Source organism: Gymnogyps californianus, chromosome 3, assembly GCF_018139145.2.
Source record: "Gymnogyps californianus isolate 813 chromosome 3, ASM1813914v2, whole genome shotgun sequence".
NCBI classification, from domain to species: Eukaryota; Metazoa; Chordata; class Aves; order Accipitriformes; family Cathartidae; genus Gymnogyps; species Gymnogyps californianus.
Genome location: NC_059473.1, coordinates 107484045 through 107504726, shown reverse-complemented (window position 1 = coordinate 107504726; position 20682 = coordinate 107484045). Strand labels below are relative to the sequence as shown.

General features: G+C 38.3%; 1 protein-coding gene across 4 annotated transcripts in view; it reads left to right on the top strand.

Annotated features, from left to right (window-relative positions):
* The window catches only part of MYT1L (myelin transcription factor 1 like), a 130667-nt gene that overhangs the window by 21653 nt on the left and 88332 nt on the right, over positions 1-20682 (top strand). For all 4 annotated transcript variants that reach the window (XM_050893719.1, XM_050893718.1, XM_050893717.1 and 1 more), the window contains exon 4: positions 4213-4583. In XM_050893719.1, the coding sequence (XP_050749676.1) occupies positions 4213-4583 (371 nt within the window). The remainder of the gene's footprint in view (positions 1-4212; positions 4584-20682) is intronic.

Genomic DNA, 20682 nt, shown 5'->3' with positions numbered 1-20682 from the left:
AAGCAAATAAGGGGATGATCACAAAAGCCAAAATTGGAAATGGAGAGAAAATTGCAGAAGCTATAAGGACAAACAATAACAGATTTCACAAATATACGGGGAACAAGAGGTCAATGGGAGAGACTGTCATCTCTGTATGTGGTCGGGAGGGGAAGTTAGTGGCAGAGGCTGCTGGGAAGCCGGCGCTGCCTTCCCCTTGGCGTGCTCGCCAGAGAGACCACAGGGAACATGCCAGAAACAGAGAGAGGTGTCCTGGAGGCAGAATCTGAAAAATTAATGAAACAAAGGATGAGAGCGGAACAGGTTAAGAAAGAAAAAGAAGAAAATAGGGCAGCTAAACAGTAGGCTCCAGGGCTGATGGCCTGTTTGCCAGGTTTCTGAAAGACATGGATATTTTTTTTTAACTCTCTTGGACTATGAAGTCTATAGTACATGAGGTATATATAAGCTATATGAAGTATATAGTTGAAGAGCAGAAGGAAGCCAGTGCAAGACAGTATTTTAAAGGTTTTATAAGAAAAACCCATGCAATGGTAGCTTTATAAAGTATAAATCCAAGCACAGGCAAAACCAAATTCAGGGTTGTGGAGAAACTAGTACAAACTAATCAGGAAAGAGTTTACAAAAGCTGAGTCAGAGTTAACTAACATAATGGATTTCCTTGGAAAAGTGACATGTTCCCAAGTCCTTAGTACTGGGCCCAACCCTTAAAATACACAAATGTTTGTTTCTGTTAGTTGCTGATGTGTCCTCAATTTTAATTCTATGAGCAAAGGCACTGAGAAGAGATAAATAAAGTGAAAAACTAAAGTCAAATGCAGAACTTTACTTGAATAGCTGAGTTGTAAATAGCTATTTAATGAGATTTATAAAAGCATCAAAGCCAATCAGGCAACTAACTGACATTGATTTCCATTGCCAGTTACGCACTTTCCAGAGGGGCCTGAATCCCCGGTAATGTCTTAGATTCTCACAAACTCTATAAAATGTTGTGTAGAAAAGCATAGAGCCATGAAAAAAAGATTAAAGATGACCAAAAATGGCAATGACAACAATTTCTTTCTACCTTTGACAATAATTTGTATCTAAAAAGTCATGCAATTAGACTTAGATGCCAAATACAAAAATTAAACAACAGTTGAAAACAAAATAGATGTATTTGTTATCCTACTGTCTTCTTCCCCAGTTCCCAGACTATTGTGAATTCCAAAGGGGAATGTTTTGGGGCATTACTAGATGAAAACTTTTGCAAGTGTTTAGTGTTCTTAACTGAACAAAGATTGGGGCAGGGTGGGGTTAATGTTCTGGCTTTAATGTGACAAAATTCAAGTTTGCGTCATCTCCAGTGGCCAAAAATTTTCACAGTTACACATCTACTGGTGCCCTTTAGCCTTGATGGTTTTAGCTCAGAGCTGCCTGAAGTGTCATCTTTACCTCTTACAATGTTCTAAGAAGGTTATAATAAGAGGAAGAAATGAAATCCTGGAGATTGCTGGGGCTAAGCCTACTCACATCTTTGAAAATAAAGATCAGGATTTTGAGAAAATATCATTTAATGATAATGACATTGAAGAAGCTATAGTGAAGGTAATATGCATCACAGAGAAAAGGAACAGAAACCAAGAAAGCAAGACACATCCACTCAATAAATGTTATCCTGTCTGCTTAAGTCCCATTGAACTGGTATGCAAGTTTCTAAAATCTACCTGAGCCCCAGGCCGTGACCCACTCCTGTTTTCCAGGATGCAACCTCTGTTAGGCACCTAAATGAAACAGGTTCCTCCTTAATTATCCAGCCCTTTCCCTGGGCACTACACACACTGTGAAATTCCAGTTCTGAGGAAAAATTCATCTGCCTTCTCTCAGAGCTCCATATGGAGAATTTAAATAGACAGCTCCTGAACCCCTGTAGCACCAGGGGAAATGCCAAAATAAACCTGGTGTGGTCAGAACTACAACAAACAGTGCTTCCCTTTTGCCGCAGGTTTTAGGCACTGTCCAGACTGATGGAGACTGAAGTCCTATTTCTGCCCTGACTGTGATGATGTGGGATATTCTCCATGAAAATATGTCCCAGCTTTCCTCTTGATTCTGAGCAGCTGGGTCCTGACCAAGAGGAGGACTCACAGGAGAAGAGGCAGGACAGTCATTTGGCAGCAAGCAGTAGTGGTGACCTAGGGCCAAGGATTTCGGCCATATTTATAGGTTTTACATTGAAGCATCTTTGGATAGAAACAAATATAGTCCAAAGAGAAAACACCAGAAGCTTAGGCCGCCTCTTTTCCCAGGTTTAGGGCTCTTAAAATTAGTGAAGGTTTGGGCTTTTGCTTGCCTGATGTGTATCAGACTGAGTTTCTTGTGGCCAGCTGTACAGGGGCTCACCTTCTAGAAGAGGGTGCTCTTCCCCAGGATATGCCACAAGACGTGCTGGATTGAGTGTGGTCCTGAGATCTGGAGGATGTGGGTCTATTCCCCTTCTAGCCTGCACCATTAGGCCTCAACTTTGGTGTCGGTGTCTCAAAAGTATATTCCGTTAGGACTACTGCCCCGTACCCACTCCCAAGCGAGGAGGATTGATGGAGGTACTTAAAATTTACTCAGTATTTCTTGATAGTGTTAATGGAGGGAAATGTTTAATTTAGGCATGCTGGATTAGACTTTAAAGACACCTATAGTCCTTACACAGAGAGAGAGGTGCCTGTGTTATGCAGAGAAGGTCTCCCTTAGCAGGTTTTCCATGATGAATACCATCTTTTGTGACTGTGTATATACCTTAGATATGTGTGTGCCAGGCAGACTGAGTCAGCCTTCCTGTGAACAAGTGCTTTAAAATTTAGGTAAGACAATGGCTAAGTTAGGCACTTAAATAAAATGGTTAGGCACTTAAATAAAATTCTTGTTACCTAAGTAGCAGTTTAAGTAATTGGGATGTGTAGCTGCTGGGATGCAATTAAATCAGACCAAGATCAAGACCATGCAGACACCACAAAAAGCACATCTGTAGTACTAAATGCGGTGAAACTCTCTATTTTTCAATGGTCTGTCAATAGAATATGAAGCATTATTAGAGTGGAAGAAAATAATAAAGATGCTCAATGTTTTGTAATCGGGATAAAAGGAACAAAAATATAACGTAAAAGAGGAATTTATAGGTAGATATGCAGGAAGGGTTAGAAAGAAGAGTTTAAATGTCCCCAAACTAGTTAATCACAGTAAGAAGACTAAAAACCAGTGTAGCTTGAGTAGCATTTATAATCACACAATGAAAAAGTTCAAAGAGGAAGTTCTTTAAACAACAAGTAATTTGTGTGTGCAGTCACTCCGTGTAGGAGGTTATAGGGGTTACACAAGGATGATCACATTCAACAAGCACAGATTATATGACCTTTGAGAAACAGGTGGCTACTCTGGTAGAAGACCAGAAATCTGAAATGCTATTTATGTTACAATGCATTAAAATGATCAATGACGAAGTGGCACTCAACTTTGAAAAGTCTGACTTCCTTCACTGACAAAGGATTTTGTTTATTGTTTGATTTTTTTCGATGTGAGAACACTTGCAACACTGGCCATGAAAACTGTTGGGTTTGGTTGTGTTGGGGACCTTGCTTTCCCATTTATCCAACCTTGTAGCATATAATGGAGCATAGCAGTAGAGAATTTAAGAGCACTTCATTATTTATAATAATAACAACAAATAACAGCATTAAGAATGTGGTTGTATTTTCGTTATTTAAATAGCATTGCAACGTATCTTAATTGTACACAGTCAAAACCTTACTGAATATTACAAAATTATGAAGCATTGCTTTATTCCTGATTGTTGTACTGATAGCTAACAGGTAGGATAAGATTGCCGTTTTTTTAACCATATTGATCTGCCTTAGAAAAGAGTGTAACATGTGGAAGAGAGAAAAGAATGAGAAGGAAAAACACACATTTGTATCAGTTCTGGAACTGTTATGCTGGCATGTACGTGTGACACTTTCAGGCAAATAATAGTTGTTTGCAATTTCACAGGTTTTGTTAAGTGTCCTCCGCCTTGGTCATTATTGCCTAAGCAGCATTTTAGTTTGAAAACATGCATTTTGAGAATAGCAACTAATCATGGTGTAGAATTAGAATATATGACTAAATGACATGAGTTATACAATCTGACCTACAGAAATCTGCAGGATAGTGTAATAATTTGCATCTTTTATTTTTGCACAGTGTTTATGGCTGTCCTTTGGCAAAAAAAAGAAAAACACAAGATAAGCAACCCCAAGAACCAGCCCCCAAAAGAAAACCCTTTGTGGTTAAAGCAGACAACTCTTCGGTAGATGAGTGCTATGAAACTGATGGAACAGAGGAGATGGATGAAAAGGAAGAGGAAGAAGAGGAAGAGGATGAAGAAGAGGAGGAATATTCTGATGATAATGAGGAGCAAGGTGATGAGGAGGAGGATGATGAGGAGATAGATCGAGAAGAAGAAGAGGAGATTGAAGAGGAAGAAGAGGAGGATGAAGAGGAAGGTGAAGATGTGGAGGATGAAGAGGAGGAGGAGGAAGAGGAGGAGGAAGAAGAGGAGGAGGAGGAAGAACGTGGTAATAATCAGAGTATTAGTAAAAAGTAAACAATGTGTGTTTTCTGGGTTAATCTTCTAGTGTGGTGTGTGAGGATTTAGCTGTGCGGTTCTCATTAAAGCTAATGGAAGTCATGCAGTTAAATCTCTCTGCTCCACACTGAAAATATACCCCACTGTGTTCTCTTAACATTTATTTTAATAAGTCTGTCTTCCAAATATTTTTTAATACACTAGCACTCACATTTCAAACAAGGAGGGTGGAGGTGTGTTTGTGCTAAAAATGCTTGCATAAAATGTAATCCTAGTAGTGGATTAATGCATGCAGTTACCAGGAGAGTATTCACGAAGTTACAAGCAAAGCATCAGCTACAGCTGGGTGCCTGTACTGATCATTTGCAAGTGTATTATTTGCTGGATCTGCTTATATAATGTCAATGGTTGCCCACATAAATGCTGTCACAAGTTTGCAGATAATTTCTGTGAGCAAAAATGGGCCTCTTCCCTTTGAAAATTTTGCCCCATACTTCCCCCTAACCCAAGAAACTATTCAGAATGAACTATTATAATATGCTTTGGTTCTTTGAGGCTTGAATGCTGTGTACTTTAATTGATTCTATTAAAAATACAGAGAGTGAGAGGTTTACATAGATAAAGTCCTTCTAAAATTCATATATTTTGGTTATCATACCATGGCATAAATGCCATTTAGACATACAGGTCACTGGTAGTAACGAAATTAATGTAGTAGCAATGTGATTAACCTATTCACCTTTCTCTTTTTTGGGATATTGGACTCTATATAACCAGTATTTTGAAAATATGTAATCAGTGTCCATTTACTCAAGAGTCCATATGCTGATGACAGACATCATAATGCACTAGGGTGAAATGAAAGAATCATGCAAAAATTAATGAGCTATCTAAAAAGTATTTTGTTCCCATTTCCAGGGAACACGTTTTTGGTTGGGTAGATTCACCTTTCTAACCAATAAAAATATAAGAAAAGCTTTCAGCACTCCTCAGTTGGATTCCTCTTAGGAACCAGGTATGAAAGTTGTATGACTTTTGTTTCAGCATTCTGTAAGGTCAGATCTTAAATCTTATAGAAAGACTTTGGAAGTATTCTTTTCATTTGGGCAAGATGGTGGCCAGCTGGGTGGCTATAAGCATTTTCTCAGATATCTGAATCTGTAGCATTTCCTCAATTGCTTAAATTTGCCAACAAAATCGGTAGAGCATAAATGGCCAGTCTTAAAAGTTACATGAGTTTGATGCAACAGGGAAGCCATTTCCTTTTGCAGGGAACTCTGCTGTTTCAGAACCTGGAAGAGAAGCTGTGTTAGATCAGGCTGATGGGCAACTGCTATTGCTATCCTGATGGGCAAGCACAGGATGTCTAGCAGTTTCTTTAAGAGATAATGGTGACTGAGTTTGTTGGTGCTTAGGTTATGGTGCAACTGCTGCTATGATTTCAGCTGACGTGAAAAAGTTTGAATCTACACTATCAAAAATGATAAAAGGAAAAAAAAAAACAAGCAAAACTCAAGAGCTCAAGAAAATTGCTTCTGGCAAGCCAGCAGGCTTGATACTTAGTTTACTATCATAATGAAACACAGTGGTTTACTTATTCCAACACAGTTACACGTGCAGTTAGTGGTCCTAATCAATCTACAGAGGCTGACATTGCTTTTTGACTGCTTTCCTTCCATATATAGTAGGCTGTGGTTAAGAACTGCAAATTTTACAGAGGTACCTGTATTAGCTGCTCTGCATACTACATGGAATTAAAACTTACATAGGTCAAGTTTTTCTTAGGATCCCATGCTATTCCAGTAATAATACATATGTACATTAATAAATATGTATATGTTCTATATCAAATATTAGTCATTAAGAAGAAATCGTCATAAAATGGGAAAAGTGATAACACAATTTTATATGAAAAGTATTTAATGATCTTTTGAGAATAAACATAGTAATCACTATGCAACAATCCCAGTTAGAGCACAGCTGATTTACAAGAAAGAGTTACTAGCAATTAATGAGGAAGGTAGTATGGAGTTCCTTATGTCTATACCAAGGAGTGGAGAGTGATAACAGTTTGTTCTTGGTGAGGTCTAGAAGCTAATGAATAAATAAGATTTTTGTAGTTTATTTTTTATTGATTTCGGTAGGGATCCTGACGTTTCACTTTCTTCCGCTCATAACATAAGCAGCTCTGGTGGAATTTGGACTGTTGATTTTCCAGGGAAACAAAGTGCAATCAAAGTTAGGGGTTCTAAAGCTACATGGTCTGAATATGGCACTTGCCTTTATCTATTGACTCTATGGGAAAATTAGGCCTGTCAGCTCTGAATTTAGTTGTCTCAATCACTTGCTGCTCACTACAATGTAGATATTGTAGTAAACCACCATCCACCTTTTAAGTCACCTTAGCAGGAAGTCTGAATGTGTCTTAGTGTTCTTATCCCTAGAAACAAAATGCAGAATTATCCACTGGACACCAGGATGCCTGCACAGTTCTCATAAAAGTTTCTGTCACTTGTTCTGTAGATTATAGCAGCTCAGAAAATTTCCATAAGTAACTATAGTCTAGGTGGACAAAACAGTTAAAATCATAAGTATCGGTGATAGAAGAATTCCATCAGCAAGTATAGGACTACAGAGGCAGCAGTTAGTCGGGGGGGAAGGGGAGAGTGGACGAAGGTAAGGTATTTTACCGTTTCTTAGACCACATTCAGTTTTCCGTTAGAAAAGGGTAAATCCTGGGAAACTCAAGTACCTCACTGGCATCTCATTGCCCATACTTTTTGTTAAAAGAAAGTGAATTTTGGATGGGATTCTCAGAGGATATAGATAATATACAGGTAATATAGGTATACAGTTCTTACTGAAAATACTTGGACATTAACTGAAACCATCTCGGCCTTTTTGAAAATCACGTCTTTCTAGCCTTGTCATTGATAAACTAAAGGACTTGGAAAATACAGATGTAGCCTAAAGAAACACTCTTACAAATCTCAAAATACCAATTTAAAATAAAAAGAAAAAAAACTCAAACTTTTTTAGATGAGTCCCAAATTCTGTGCTTGTATTTCTGTACACAATCCACTGAACCAAAATTAATGCTTAAAATTCCCCAGCAATGGCCGGCATATCTTCTTTAAATTTCCATTAACTGTACTGAATCTTTTTGAAAAACAGATATCTATCCATCTGTCAATGAATAGACTCAAGAAGCCCTTATGTTCAGCACCACCACTAAAGGAAAGATGAATCTTTCCAATTTCCCTTATATCCCAGAAAGAAAGGGCAGATAGATGACCTGTGTTACGATAACCTAACCTGTAAATTGCAGTACAAATGGGAAGGAGTAAGAGAAAAGGCTGCTTTTGGAGTGCTCCTTTTCTGTGATGGCAGCTGCTGAGAACCTTTGGATTGAAATCTGAAGGGTGCATTTGATTTGCAAGGCAAACCGAAATACTTTCTTCTGAGAAGAGCTCGCTTCATGTAGTTGGGTCCCAAAGACTGTTTCACAACACTTTTCTATTATAGAAAGAAATCTCCGTTGGAGGAGCTCCTGGAACAGATGTTCCAAGGCACCATTTAGCCCTTATCACATGAAGACATTCAAGATGGCTTGTACTCCAGGTATTTCATAATCTGCCAGGGGCAGGAGGAGTCAGGCTGATTCTAGACCTAAGGAAATTTGATACATCAATCAAATCCATTTCACAGATGATGCTACAAAAACTATTGCAGTTTCCCAAGAGGTGAATTATTGGGAAGTATAAATCTTTTAGACACTCTCTTACGTTTTCTATTAAACTCAAGGTAGCTGACATATACAATATACCAATATGTGGTACTGCACCTAATTTTTCAGGTGGAATATACTGCAAAAATAGCTGTAAAACAAGGATAGCAGTTTATATTCAAAGACATAATACAGTTTTTTAAAATAAATAAAAGCTAGCACAGGGACGTAGAGATAGATGTTCTATCTGTTTTCACATTTCTTTAAATTGTAGGATTGTTTTTAAAAATCTGGTAATATGTTTGGTTTTTTTCCTTCACTTGCATGAATTCGACACAGACACATAGGCCCTCATAATTTGAAGTCCTCCTATCAATCAGCTCTGTTAAGATTGTTAGTGCCCTCCACTATCTTCTGATCCCCTCATCAGATTGCTTCTGAAGCACTTACTTCCTCTAAGTAAGAGGAGATTCAAACACCAATCTAAAGATGAAAGAAGCACATGTGCTGAGGAAACTGTGGTGGCACACAGCTTTCCAGCTGTGCTTGCTGCTGAAGACACTCTACATCTTGATAAAATAAAGATGACATCTGTATTAGCAAGGTCGCCTGTCCAGCCTGCTGACCACTAATCATACTCATTTATTTAAACTATTAACAGGAAAGTGGTCATCTATTTGGTGAACACAGTAGGTGTTCAGTATTAATCAGAGCAGAGAGCTGGACTCACTTGTACCTCACAGGCAAAACACCTAACAGAAGAAAATTATAGCTTTAAATTAAGAGGCCAGAAAGCATAATTTCACTGCTTAGGACAATGCACATGGAAAGAAGTGGATTTTCCAGGGCCAAAGAAGACTAAATAAATACCTGACAGTTTCACAAGACGAAGCAGATCTTAAACCTTTGCTAATAAACTCTATTGCTGTATTCTTTCACCTCCTTCATAAAAGAAGATACCCTGTGCTTAGCGTATCTCACCAATAACAATCTGAAGAACAGAAAAAAATAAATAGACTTGCAGCTGGAAGACATTTATCCTGGCCATTGTGTTGGTTTCCTCTGGATAAGAAGTTAAAGTTACCTTTCTGGTCTAGTTACAAAGTGCTCAAGCCTGGGAGTGGTTGGGTCAAACCACAGCAGAAGAACTTTTATTGATACTTTCTTTCTGCATTGAAGATGCAAGCATGGATTACAACATGTTCTGCTGTTTAGCTGTTTATATTATTTCATATAGAGACATTCAGACTAAACATTTTCTCAGAAAATTTTTCTTGGAAATAATACAATTAAAAGATTTGGAACAGGTAGTTCAGAGCTGGAAACCTCAAGGCTGTGGAGTAGAGTGGGGAAACAGCTAGCCAGTAAATACCCTCTGGATACCTCTAGTTCTTGTGGAAGAAGTTCAGATCTATTTATTACAGTTGTTATGTGTTTCTGGTTGGTTGGCTGGTTGGTTGGTGGATTGCTTAAAAATGACTGCAGTATTAGTTGAGTAAACATTTGCTTGCTGCTATGTTCCATGCTCAAAGTGTTTACTGTTTGCTGCTCATAGACAGTGTAATTTGGTAAGAGCATTATTTAAACATTATTTTTTAATTCTCTGAAGTGAGATTGGGCCTGATACTGAGCTTGTTTATATCAGGACAAATCAAGAATCACTTTATGTCAATAGAGTTACATTTACATGAGGTGGTGTTGCACGTGTCATACCTAACTTTTCCTCCCCTTGAAGAACTATTTTAAGACTTCCTTCTATGTGAATGTTTAACTCAGAAGCTCAGTAAACCTTCCAGGCTGTGTCTAGAAACTTAGGTGTAACTTTAAGCAGTTTAAAGTTAGGAATGTACTTAATTATCCTTCTGAGGTAGAAGTTTGCATATTTAGCTCCTTTCCTACAAATAAAAGGCCTTAAATGGTAATGTGAAATATCTGATCCTTCAAGAGCAAATGATTCAATTATAGCTTTATGCAGTGTAAAGAAATTATTCACCTTTGTTGAGACAGATTATAGATCTCTGCCATACACAACTTTTGTGGACGTAAGCAGAAATTCTGTAGAGGATTTTGGGATGCTTAAGGAGTTCAGGGTCTGAACTGAAGGCCTTACTAAGAGTATCATGGAACACATTGAGCACGACATCTGATTTTAATGCTGCTTCATTCTGAATCTGTTTTACATGGCATGGGGTTGCTTGCTTGTATTTTTAATTCACTAATCCTTTTCTTCAGCGTTAGCTGAACATGAGATGTTGGGCCCATTGTAATGTTAAATCATTTCAGGGCTTATTTGTGACCAAACCTTTCTCTAGTCTTGCCAGAACAGTAGGTCTGGAAAGGAACCATGTATCTCAGCAGTGCTGAGAAGAAGCTGTGTAGAGGTTGCCTTTTCTGTATTTCTGTTGCATCCTTCTGTCTGCAGATAAATGCTGAGTGGATCCTTGATTTTGCCTCTTTCATTTGTTGTCTGGCAAGATCATATAGTAAAATTAATTCTTTCTGGAATAAGGTGGATTGGTGAAGAAATTCGGAGCAAAAGTGCTGTAGCCTTAGAACTGTATTCCTATTCTCATTCAGACTCTCTGTAACCAGTTCATTACCAATGATCTCCTGTTTTTGGCACAACTGTCCCAAGAAGCTGGTTGCTTATGTGTTATAGTGCTTTAAAGAACCAATAGTGAACTCAATTATATAGCAGCTCTTTGCATCCACATTTGCAAACATAATGACCTGATGTTGTAGAAAGTCTCATGTCTGGGATATGGCACTTTTGGAAACATATTCACAGGTTGTGCAAGACTGAACTCCTTATGTTCTCTCTTTGAATTCCTTTGCCTTTCACAGTGCTACTTCAAAGATTGCATTGTCCACACTGTACTGCAGCTTATAGAGTGACCACAGACTCTGTATGAATCCTTCTTGACACTACAGATGTAATGATTCTTCAAAATAAGTTTTGCTTGGTCAGTGTTAGAGGTTCCTATTTTTCCTTTTGTGTTTAGAGTGCAGCTCTAAGGACAAATTTTGATCACCCTATTCATTCACAGTTCCCACCAGGCTTACAGTATTTGTCCTAAAAGAGTGAACACAAATGGCAGCTTTTCACCTTGAAAAGCAGAGAACCTTATTTGGTAGCTGTAGGAGTTAATTTTCCACGATTACAGTTCCTCTAGGAGATAATAAAATAAAATAAAATTCCAGACTGGATTGATCATTTCTCCTGATCCATATCTATTCTCATGAATCAAATTTGCAGTCCTGGCAAATGCCTCAACTCACAGAAATTTTGTTTAACTGAAATATATAAACAACAACACTAACAAAGCATTCTTTTGAAACAAAAGCATTGATGTATAATGAACATTTATATGTAATCTGGAATACTTTTTATTATGGAAGCATTTCTTCCTCATTTTATAGGTCTCAGAACAATTCAGTTTTGTTCTTTTGTCACCTGTATCGCATATGACATAGTCCTTTTATAACATAAGAGATACTTTCCCTTCTGTGAATTAATGTATTTTACAGATATTTTTTGAGAGCAGACTGTGGGAACTACAATTAGCGAGCTGGACAGCAAGGAAGGTCAAGTCATTTAGCAGAAGACAAAGAGGCCTAATGCTAGGAAAGAAACCACCTCAAGGAGTTTGGTAAAGGATGTTAAATGGTAATTAGGAAAGGCCACTGATGTGGTTATGGACTCAAGCTGGTTTTGGTCACTGTTGTTGAAATCCTCAGAATTATTTGGCACATAAAGGCTTCATGCAGAAAGTACTGAAAAAAGTCAGTCACTAACATTAAGCATGTCAAGTATCCATAACACTACACTTGGGTTTTTTAATGTTTTTTTGCCAAGGAATCCATGGCAGATATTATATGCTCTGTGCAGTAAATATTATTGTTTTAGCAAAAATTTGCGGTGGCTCTGTAAGAGAAAGTTTTGCCAGTTAACAGGATTGACAGCTCAAGACTTAATGGGGTTTTTTTTAGGTGAACTCATCAATCTGATAGTTCTGTCATCCCAAAAGCTTAATTTTGCAGGCTATGCTATTAATAGGAAGAGTAAGTAATAGTATTGCTGTGACGCTAAAGGAATGCCGCAGAAGAGGTGAATTTACAATTACAAAACCAAACGAAGCAAGCAGGCATTTTCTTCCTTGTACTCCATAAACATGGATTACTGACGGTAACAAGGGAAAGGTCTGTGCGGCATGAATACTTCCAGTCACCTAACACAGGAGTGTTTGCAAAGCTGCCCAGGCCCACGTCAGGCTAGGGTTATGTCTTTACATTTTCCAAAGCATATATGGTGAGATTCCTTACTTATCATATACACTTTTAAGGCATGCTATGCAACGGCTTTTCTGCTGGTTTCTATTGTGTCAAATCTGTTGTTTCACCAACTGCCTCAACTTATCACAGAAGTTCTATATAAACAAGATGCATCTGCTAAACAGTTTCTTGGACACCCTGTAAAGCACTGGACTGAAGTTTTTACAGAAGACTGTCTTTTTGTTATCTGCAATAATTAAAACATCATTCAACTTTAAAGGCTGGCATCCAATGGAAAGTTAAAAATTGTTTCTTTTTCTATTGCAAAATGTTGAATAAAACTTTGATCTCAGATCATTAAGCACAAAATATATTTTAAAAAGTAACAGTGGAAATACAGAATGACAGATAATTATTACCAGACTTAGGAACAGGGCTGGAGCTGGACTTACAAAAAGTATACTAAAGTATTTATTAGAGTTTGTTTATTATCTAATGAGACCAGTCTGTGGATGTCCTTCTCTGAAAATACAGCCAGAAAGGGCAACTTTTAAGTGAATAGAAACTGGAATCCTTTCTTGGGAGCCAAGGATCCTCCTACATTTCATGAAGTGAGATAAATGTTTCAGAATAGAATGAAATGGAAATTCTGCCCCTATCTGTAACTCAGGTACCTGAGTTGAGTGTGAGAGATGACGCAGGAGTTCAATGCCATATTTCCTTGTTTCCTAACAAACATGGAAGGTTAGAGGCTAGACAGGAGACTGCTTTGCATAAGCAATGCTCTTATGCATTCTGCTGAAGCTCTATCACACTCTAGAAAAAAAATTCAAGAACTGCGGTAGACCAAAGGGGATCATTCTTCTGGGAAAGTGGGACATGCTGAGTTCCTATCTTTGCTCCAAGGACACTCTAACCATCTACGAACTGACTGCCTAATATTAGATTACAAAATCAGTCCTGGGAGCAGGGATCAGACACTACATTTCTGTCTTGTAGGCAAGTCCCCTTGCATAATATGTACAATAAAGACAGTATACTTTTGCATGACCCAAATAGCATGAAAAAAAATTTATGGGTCTTATGCTACTCTTGTGTTTTCTGCTTCCTAGTGGAGCTTGCATCCAGTCTAGCTTTTATTGTGGTGACCAGCAAAGTTTTTTGGGAGATGTGGTATTGAATGCACTCAAACTAGGAGAGCTTTTACTCTTAGTCTTCCAGTTCTTTAGCAAGTGACCTACTAAACAATGTATTTTACCTGGGAGATGGGTGGGCGGGGGTGAGCAGGGGAAATGAAGGAGGAAACAGGCAGTTCTTCCCTTGGCTACAAATTAAAGCAAGGCAGTCAAAGCAACACTTTATGGGAAGCCTTTTTCTTTCAGGTGTCTATTAGAGCATACCTGTTGGATTAGGTCTCTCTGGGAATTTATGTATGAAAACACCCAATGTCTAGAATCCTTCAAGGCTTAAATGACAGATAGGTGGAGAGCTTCTTAAGGCTGGAGCTGTTTTGGTACACACAGAAGCAGAGCCTTGAACAGTTGATCAGTGTTAGAGTTTAAATGTCTCCCAGGTTGAAGCCACAAATGAGCATAGGTGTAGTTGTATCACCAAGAGAAATAGAAATATGACTGTTCCTTTCTATAGAACATGCCACATAAGAAGGCCAATCTGAAAGTGATGTAGAAATTGCTGCTACTATTCATATGATTTTTTTTAAGTGATTCATGTTGAAATGCCCATTAAAGATAAGTACGTGTTTAAGAACAAATTTGATTCAACAGCTGGAGGGTTTTCTGACACAGAAAGAATAAGTTCCAAGGTTAAAAGGGAGTACAGGACTTACGCAGGAAAAAAAAAGAATGCAGAAAGACATAAAGAAATGATTAGGAGGTCAGCATGGGAGTACTGCAGAGAGCAAGTGAAATATGCTGTTAGGATTCCTTCCTGGACAGCAGGAAATGACAAAGACGTGAAAGCTACAGTCTAAAATCTACATTATGCAGAATCTTTAAAATAACAATAAAAAGGCTTTAAGAAAGAAGGGTGATTTTACAGTATAGCGGATCAGGATCAGGGCTAGACAAAATACCCACACCCACAGGTGATGCAGCACAGTACAGGTCTTTTCTGTTGTTATATTTTCCCCTCCCTAATATGTGAGCATTTTCCTACAGTTCATGATGTGATGTAACTTACTGTGTCTTTATACCATACTGATGGAATTTTATATCATTGTCATTAGTAGAATCAGAACTAGACAGATGCAGAGCACTTTTAAAAATGCAACCAATAAGTGTAGACTCTCTGAGACTTTTTATAATATGGAAAACCAGGATTATTAAACTTGACTTGATCTGTGGAGAAGATACAAACAGTGATGAGCCAAAATTACTAACTATTTAGAAATGCATAACTAAAAGTAATAGCAATGTATTCATAAAACAAAGAATAACTGTCCTTTGGCAAATACGTGTTTTGCTTGAAATCCGCAAATTGCACATCACTGAGAAGATAGGCAGTGTGGAAATAATGTACACAGTTTATCTGAGTTTTAGGAGTAGATTTGATGCAGTTCCATTTAGTGAATTCATTTTGAAGTCATGAAACATAATACAGCACCAGATACAAAGGGACAGAGGGGAAAAGTTCATGTTGGATAGGTTAATTCCATTGGCTCTTAAGTAGCTCAGATACTTCAGTGTGCAGAAATCTAAGTTAATGAGACTAGAGCCTAAAAATAATCATACAAAGTGCAATTGAAAGTGAACAATATGTTAGGGTGATTTCAGGATGAATCACCTGATGAATACTTGAAGAAAAAAATAAAAACAAAAATAATTTCAGGCAGAAGTAGAGGTATTGACTTTATCTCATGTACATTACTTTCACCAGTGAGCTCCAGCAAAACAAATTCTGAGTTGAACCATCCTGAGACCAGACTCAGATTTTAGTTTTGTACAGTGTAAGATTATCTCTGTGTCTACGTGTGTGTGTGCATGTATTTTGGAAAACTGGCTATTGTGGTTATTTGTTTGATTGATCCCCTTTGTAGTTTGTTGTTTCTGTGAGGCCAGTTGGAGTAAGAGTTTCAGCAAAGATGTCGTGCACTGAGACTGTGCTGCTCTAGTCAGTTTAGGCACTGTGAGGCTGGCTACAAAGCCACTGCCATCATAGCTGGCAGGTATATCTTTAGTTGGAAATATATAGAAATATATGTAAATATGTAGGTGGTTACATTCGTCCTGCAAAAGTTTTCCTTTTATGAGATACAAGCTTTCATCATCAGGACAGATATTCCAGTGCAGATCTGAACAGCAGTGGGAAATCCTTCATAGAAAGGAGGAGCTGACAATTTCTAAAATGGTGGCACTGTGTGTTCTTTAGGTGGACAGGTAGTTGGAACAGCTTCACTGGAAATATCTTTGCAGATGCGGTAGTGACAGAAAAAGGTTTTTTAGATCTGTTACCATAGCATACATTTCCTGCATTTGACAGGTCTTTGTTACTCTAATCTCCTTCTTAGACATTTCCAATCTCATAGGCCATGTGTACACATAATATAGATGGCAAATAAACAGAAGATCATAAAGACTCTTTGTAGCTAGCTAAGAGCTAGCTGCACCATTGAGTCACTATTTGCTGGTTTTTGAGGTCCACTGTATACGTGTTCTTGACTGGAGTAGCGTGGTTAAAAGAATAGGTTCCCATTTGCCTTACTCGTTCCTTCTGAAGCTACAGTTAACAGTGTGCTTTCCATCAATCCCAACTTACAGATTCTCCTGCCTTGTTCTCTGTCTCTTCAATAACAGTAATCAAAGACTACATCTATGTGAGTGAATAAAACAGACCATAGTCCACTCTATGAGTTCAACGGTTGCATGACTTGAGTGCATACAGCTAAGCTTTTACCTTCCAAAATAGCATCACCACATTCAAACTCCTTCTTGGGAATGGTCCCTAACCAGCGCCTCTGCACTGTGTCTGGACATTGCTGGAAGGATGCTAAGTCAGTCAAATCAAAATCATGCCAGGGCTTCACTAAGAGTATGAATAATCACATGCCACTGCTTGGTCTGGTGTTCTGTCCCTGATTAGTTTCTACTAGAATGGCTATAACCAAAAAGACAAAACACCCTTTATATTTACTTTCTCCTTATTCTATGGAATATTACTCAGCCTTTCCTGTCACAAAAAGATGGAGAATGAGGGAAATGTAGATGAAGAAGCTGAATGAGGGGATAAGGAAAAAAGGAACAAATCCCCCAATGAAAAGCTTTATATTTCAGATGAAGTAAAGTCTGGCACTCATGCACATAGAAGTCTTTGTCCTTCCAGATCCCTTGGCACTGGGGGGGGAACTCATTGAGGGGATAGAAAGAGGGACAGGAAGAAGAAATTTCAATATTACATTTAGCAGTTTGCTCATCCTCTAGAATGGTAGTGATGCGTGCTTCTGTCCCCTCTGCCAGTCAGGTCAGATTATTATCAAAGCACAAACAGGCTTCCTTTGATAATCAAACACAACTAAAAATAAGTAATTAAACTTATAATGGAGATCAAATGCATCCAATAAGATAGAACTCTCCCTGTGTAACTCATGCAATTACAAGCATCTATCCCATCCAAAGCATCTATACTACCCTATCCACACCAACCTTTCCCTATATAACTTTGTCCGCAACCTAGAGACAGCTCCTTTTGGGTAGCTCCTTCATTCCTTCCTCCCTGCAATTCCTGCTGTGTCATACTAAAGATATTGCTGAAGTTCAGCAAGGAGCATTTTGAAAGTTTTGAGTAAAAGAAATTGGGACAGGATTCATCCCATCAATTTAATTTATAACCAATCAAGAGAAATAGTCACTTTTAGGGAATAATTTAGACAATGTACTTTAGATACGTGGCTTAGGATGAAATAAATCCCATCCCAGGATGCATGTTTTTGTCCACTGCCTATAAATGGAGTCTAGATGTCTAGTTCATATGGAGACCTGTTCAATATGGACATCTGCATTGAGTCAGAGATCTGAACTGAGACAAAACCAGTGAAAAGAGATTATGTATCCCTATAATAACAGTTTCCAACCTGTCTTTCTTAGAGATTTGTATGTGAGAAAGAAAATGTTAGTTTATGAACTGAGAATGTGTTCTTCAGGCTGCATCCTTTGCAAAGCAATGATCATGGAGAGGGGTTACTCTGATCATGGTAGGGGTTACTGTCTCCTAAGCAGCCTTTGGAGTAGCCCCATGAGAAGCTCCATATCAAGAGCTGCCTGAGTGGGTGTTCTCCCATTGGTGCAGCTGGTCCTCGGCTCCCCTGCTGTCTCCCTGCTGTATCTCAGTATCTGGAGAATAGCTTTGGCTTCCTCATTGCCTGCTGCCCTGCTGAGCTGTGGAAACCTGAAAGAAAGCAAGAAACTGCCATACTCCACTGAGTCATTATAAGGCTATGAGACAGAGTATCTCCCCTCCCTCATATAGACTTCCTGGGGAGAAAAAGTAGGATGAAATGAATATCAGTCATCAGCTAAAGCCATCTCATTATCTGCCCAGACAGAAGTCAGGTTAAAACAGTTAAGGGCTGCCTGAACCTGATTCTCAAAGAAGCATGGACCAGATGGGAATGACTGGCTAAATTGTACTGCCCTTGCAAATGCAGCATATCGACTTCTAATCACAGATATTCTCAGCAAGTTCCTTCTCAAACCTAAACATATGCCTTCATACCAAATATTGCAGATACTGCAAACCAAACAAGCAGGCTTCATACCAACCAGGGACCATATCTACTTAAAGAGATGCCTGTAGATAACCAAAAAAGTGTTTTCTGCCCGCTCTGTGGTGGAAAAAAAATAATCTCCAGCAGATTCATTGCCTTCTGACTTTTTGGAAATAATGTTTGGCTGTCAGGATGAAAAGGCTGGAGATTGTAACCAGAAGGCTGCAGGAAGTGATTATTCCCCTTTATTCAGCACTTACACTATTGTATGTGGAGCACTAGGTCCAGTTTTGGGCTCATCAGTACAGGAAAGCCTTGAAATACTGGAGTCCAGTGGTGAACAACCAAGATGGTTAAAGAGCTGGAGAACATGATGTACAGAGACTGAGAAAAAAGAGTTTGTATACTTGAGGAAGAGAAGGCTAAGGGGAAATCTTATGCCTGTCTTCAGCTACTTATGTGGAGGGTAGAGAGAAAATGGAGATGTGCAGTGACAGAATAAGAGGCAACAGACACAAGTTGTAACAGAAATTCCATTTAGAAACAAGGAAGGAATTTTTCACCATGAGGGTGGTTAAACACCGGAACAGATTTCCCAGAGATACTGTGGTATCTCCATCCTGGAAGATATTCAAAACTGGACTGACAGGACAGGGCCGTGAGAATCTGCTCTAAGCTGGCCCTTTTTTTGAGCAAGGGTTGGACCAGATAGCCTCCAGAGGTCCCTTCCAACCTCAGCTACTCCATGATTCCATGGCACCAGTGCAATGTAGGTGGCATGTGAGATGCTCTAGGATCAAAAAAAGGCAAGCCGCACCTTGTGGTGAAAAGACAACATCTTAAATGGAGCATATTGGCTTGAGTCAGAACCTAGATAATTTTTAAGAAGCTGTTGCAGTCTGTCACTTGAAGCAAAATTACCACAGTCATGATCTTACCAGAGGAGCTGTCAGATATCTTCAGATCCTTTTCCAAAGCTGTGCTGATACAGGTAGCTCATAGGGATTTAGGGTGGGAAAACATGGATGAATAACAAATGATGTCATTTTTTAAAATATGTTGCATCCCCATTCATCTGGATTATCTGATGCTCTCTCTCTTTATCTAAATTCCTGCCTGATTCTATGATATTAATAGGAATAACCCAAGTAAGAACATATATATTCTACCAATACTTTATGTGAATATTTGTAGATTAGGATGCTATTCATGCAGGTCTGACATAGGCAGAGGCATAATAACAGGTCGTAAGGATGGCATAAACAAAGAAAAAAGAGTATTTCAGGGCATTGATTATATACAAACACCTGTGCATTTAGATGAGAATACACTGATTTGTACAGAAAACTAAATCTTAAAAAATGCTGCTATGCCAAAATAATTTATTAATATTGTTTCTATTTAATATGTATTTTAATAGCAAAAAGAAGAAAAAACAAGGAATGCTTTTATATGTGACTAGTCACTCCACAACAGAAAAGAAATTCAGATCTGTGAGGATCCCTTTTAGTCCTTTGGGGGGCGGGGGGAGGGGGAAGTAGTACTTAATTTTCCAGTGAGCAAAACCAGATAAAAAGTGGAACCCATAGAAAATAAAAAGATCAAAATGTAACAGGGGAAAAAAAAAAGAAAAGGAAGAAAAGACACAGTAAACCAGCAAATTATGTACAGTATTTAAAAGTCTGTATGGGCTTGCTCTGTGGTCCTCACTCCTATTTTATAATACTGAATCCTACTGTGATGTGCTGTGTTCTTTAGCTCAGATCTTCCTTGCCATGCTTAATGACTTCTACTCTTCATTTATTTTACTTTGAGCATTTGTTATTAGTTAAATACTATAATTATTGTAGGAGAGTCTAAACAGTAAATCCCAGTATTATAACTATTATAAATAGGTGTAGCAGGCTGAGGGGGAGGAGTGAAAAAAAATAGATATAATGGAATAATTAAAGTGCATCAAGTAAGTAAGTGAACAGTTGTCTTTTTCTTTTGACTTTCATTAGGTAATATAAGGTCCATAAAGGAATCAACTACTGTAAAAACAAATTACTTGGGTCTTTACCTAAAGTACTTACAGTGTAAGAGAACTTCAGGAACTTTTGCAGAGATGAAGAAAGGATTGCACATTATCAACTTCAGTGTTCAGTGCGTCCCTGAAATAGGCATATTGAAAGACTTGGGCTCTGATCCAAATCTCATGTCAATAAAAGTGTTCAAGACTTTTAGAGACCTTGCTTAGGCCCTCGGAGAGTTACATGTGTGCTCCATTTCTTCAGAGTGGAGTGGAGAAATTGTTGAGAGCTCACTAAGTTTTCCACCTCTTCAGTTTCCTTACTCATAAGATTTTCCCAGAGGAGAAGGCAATGT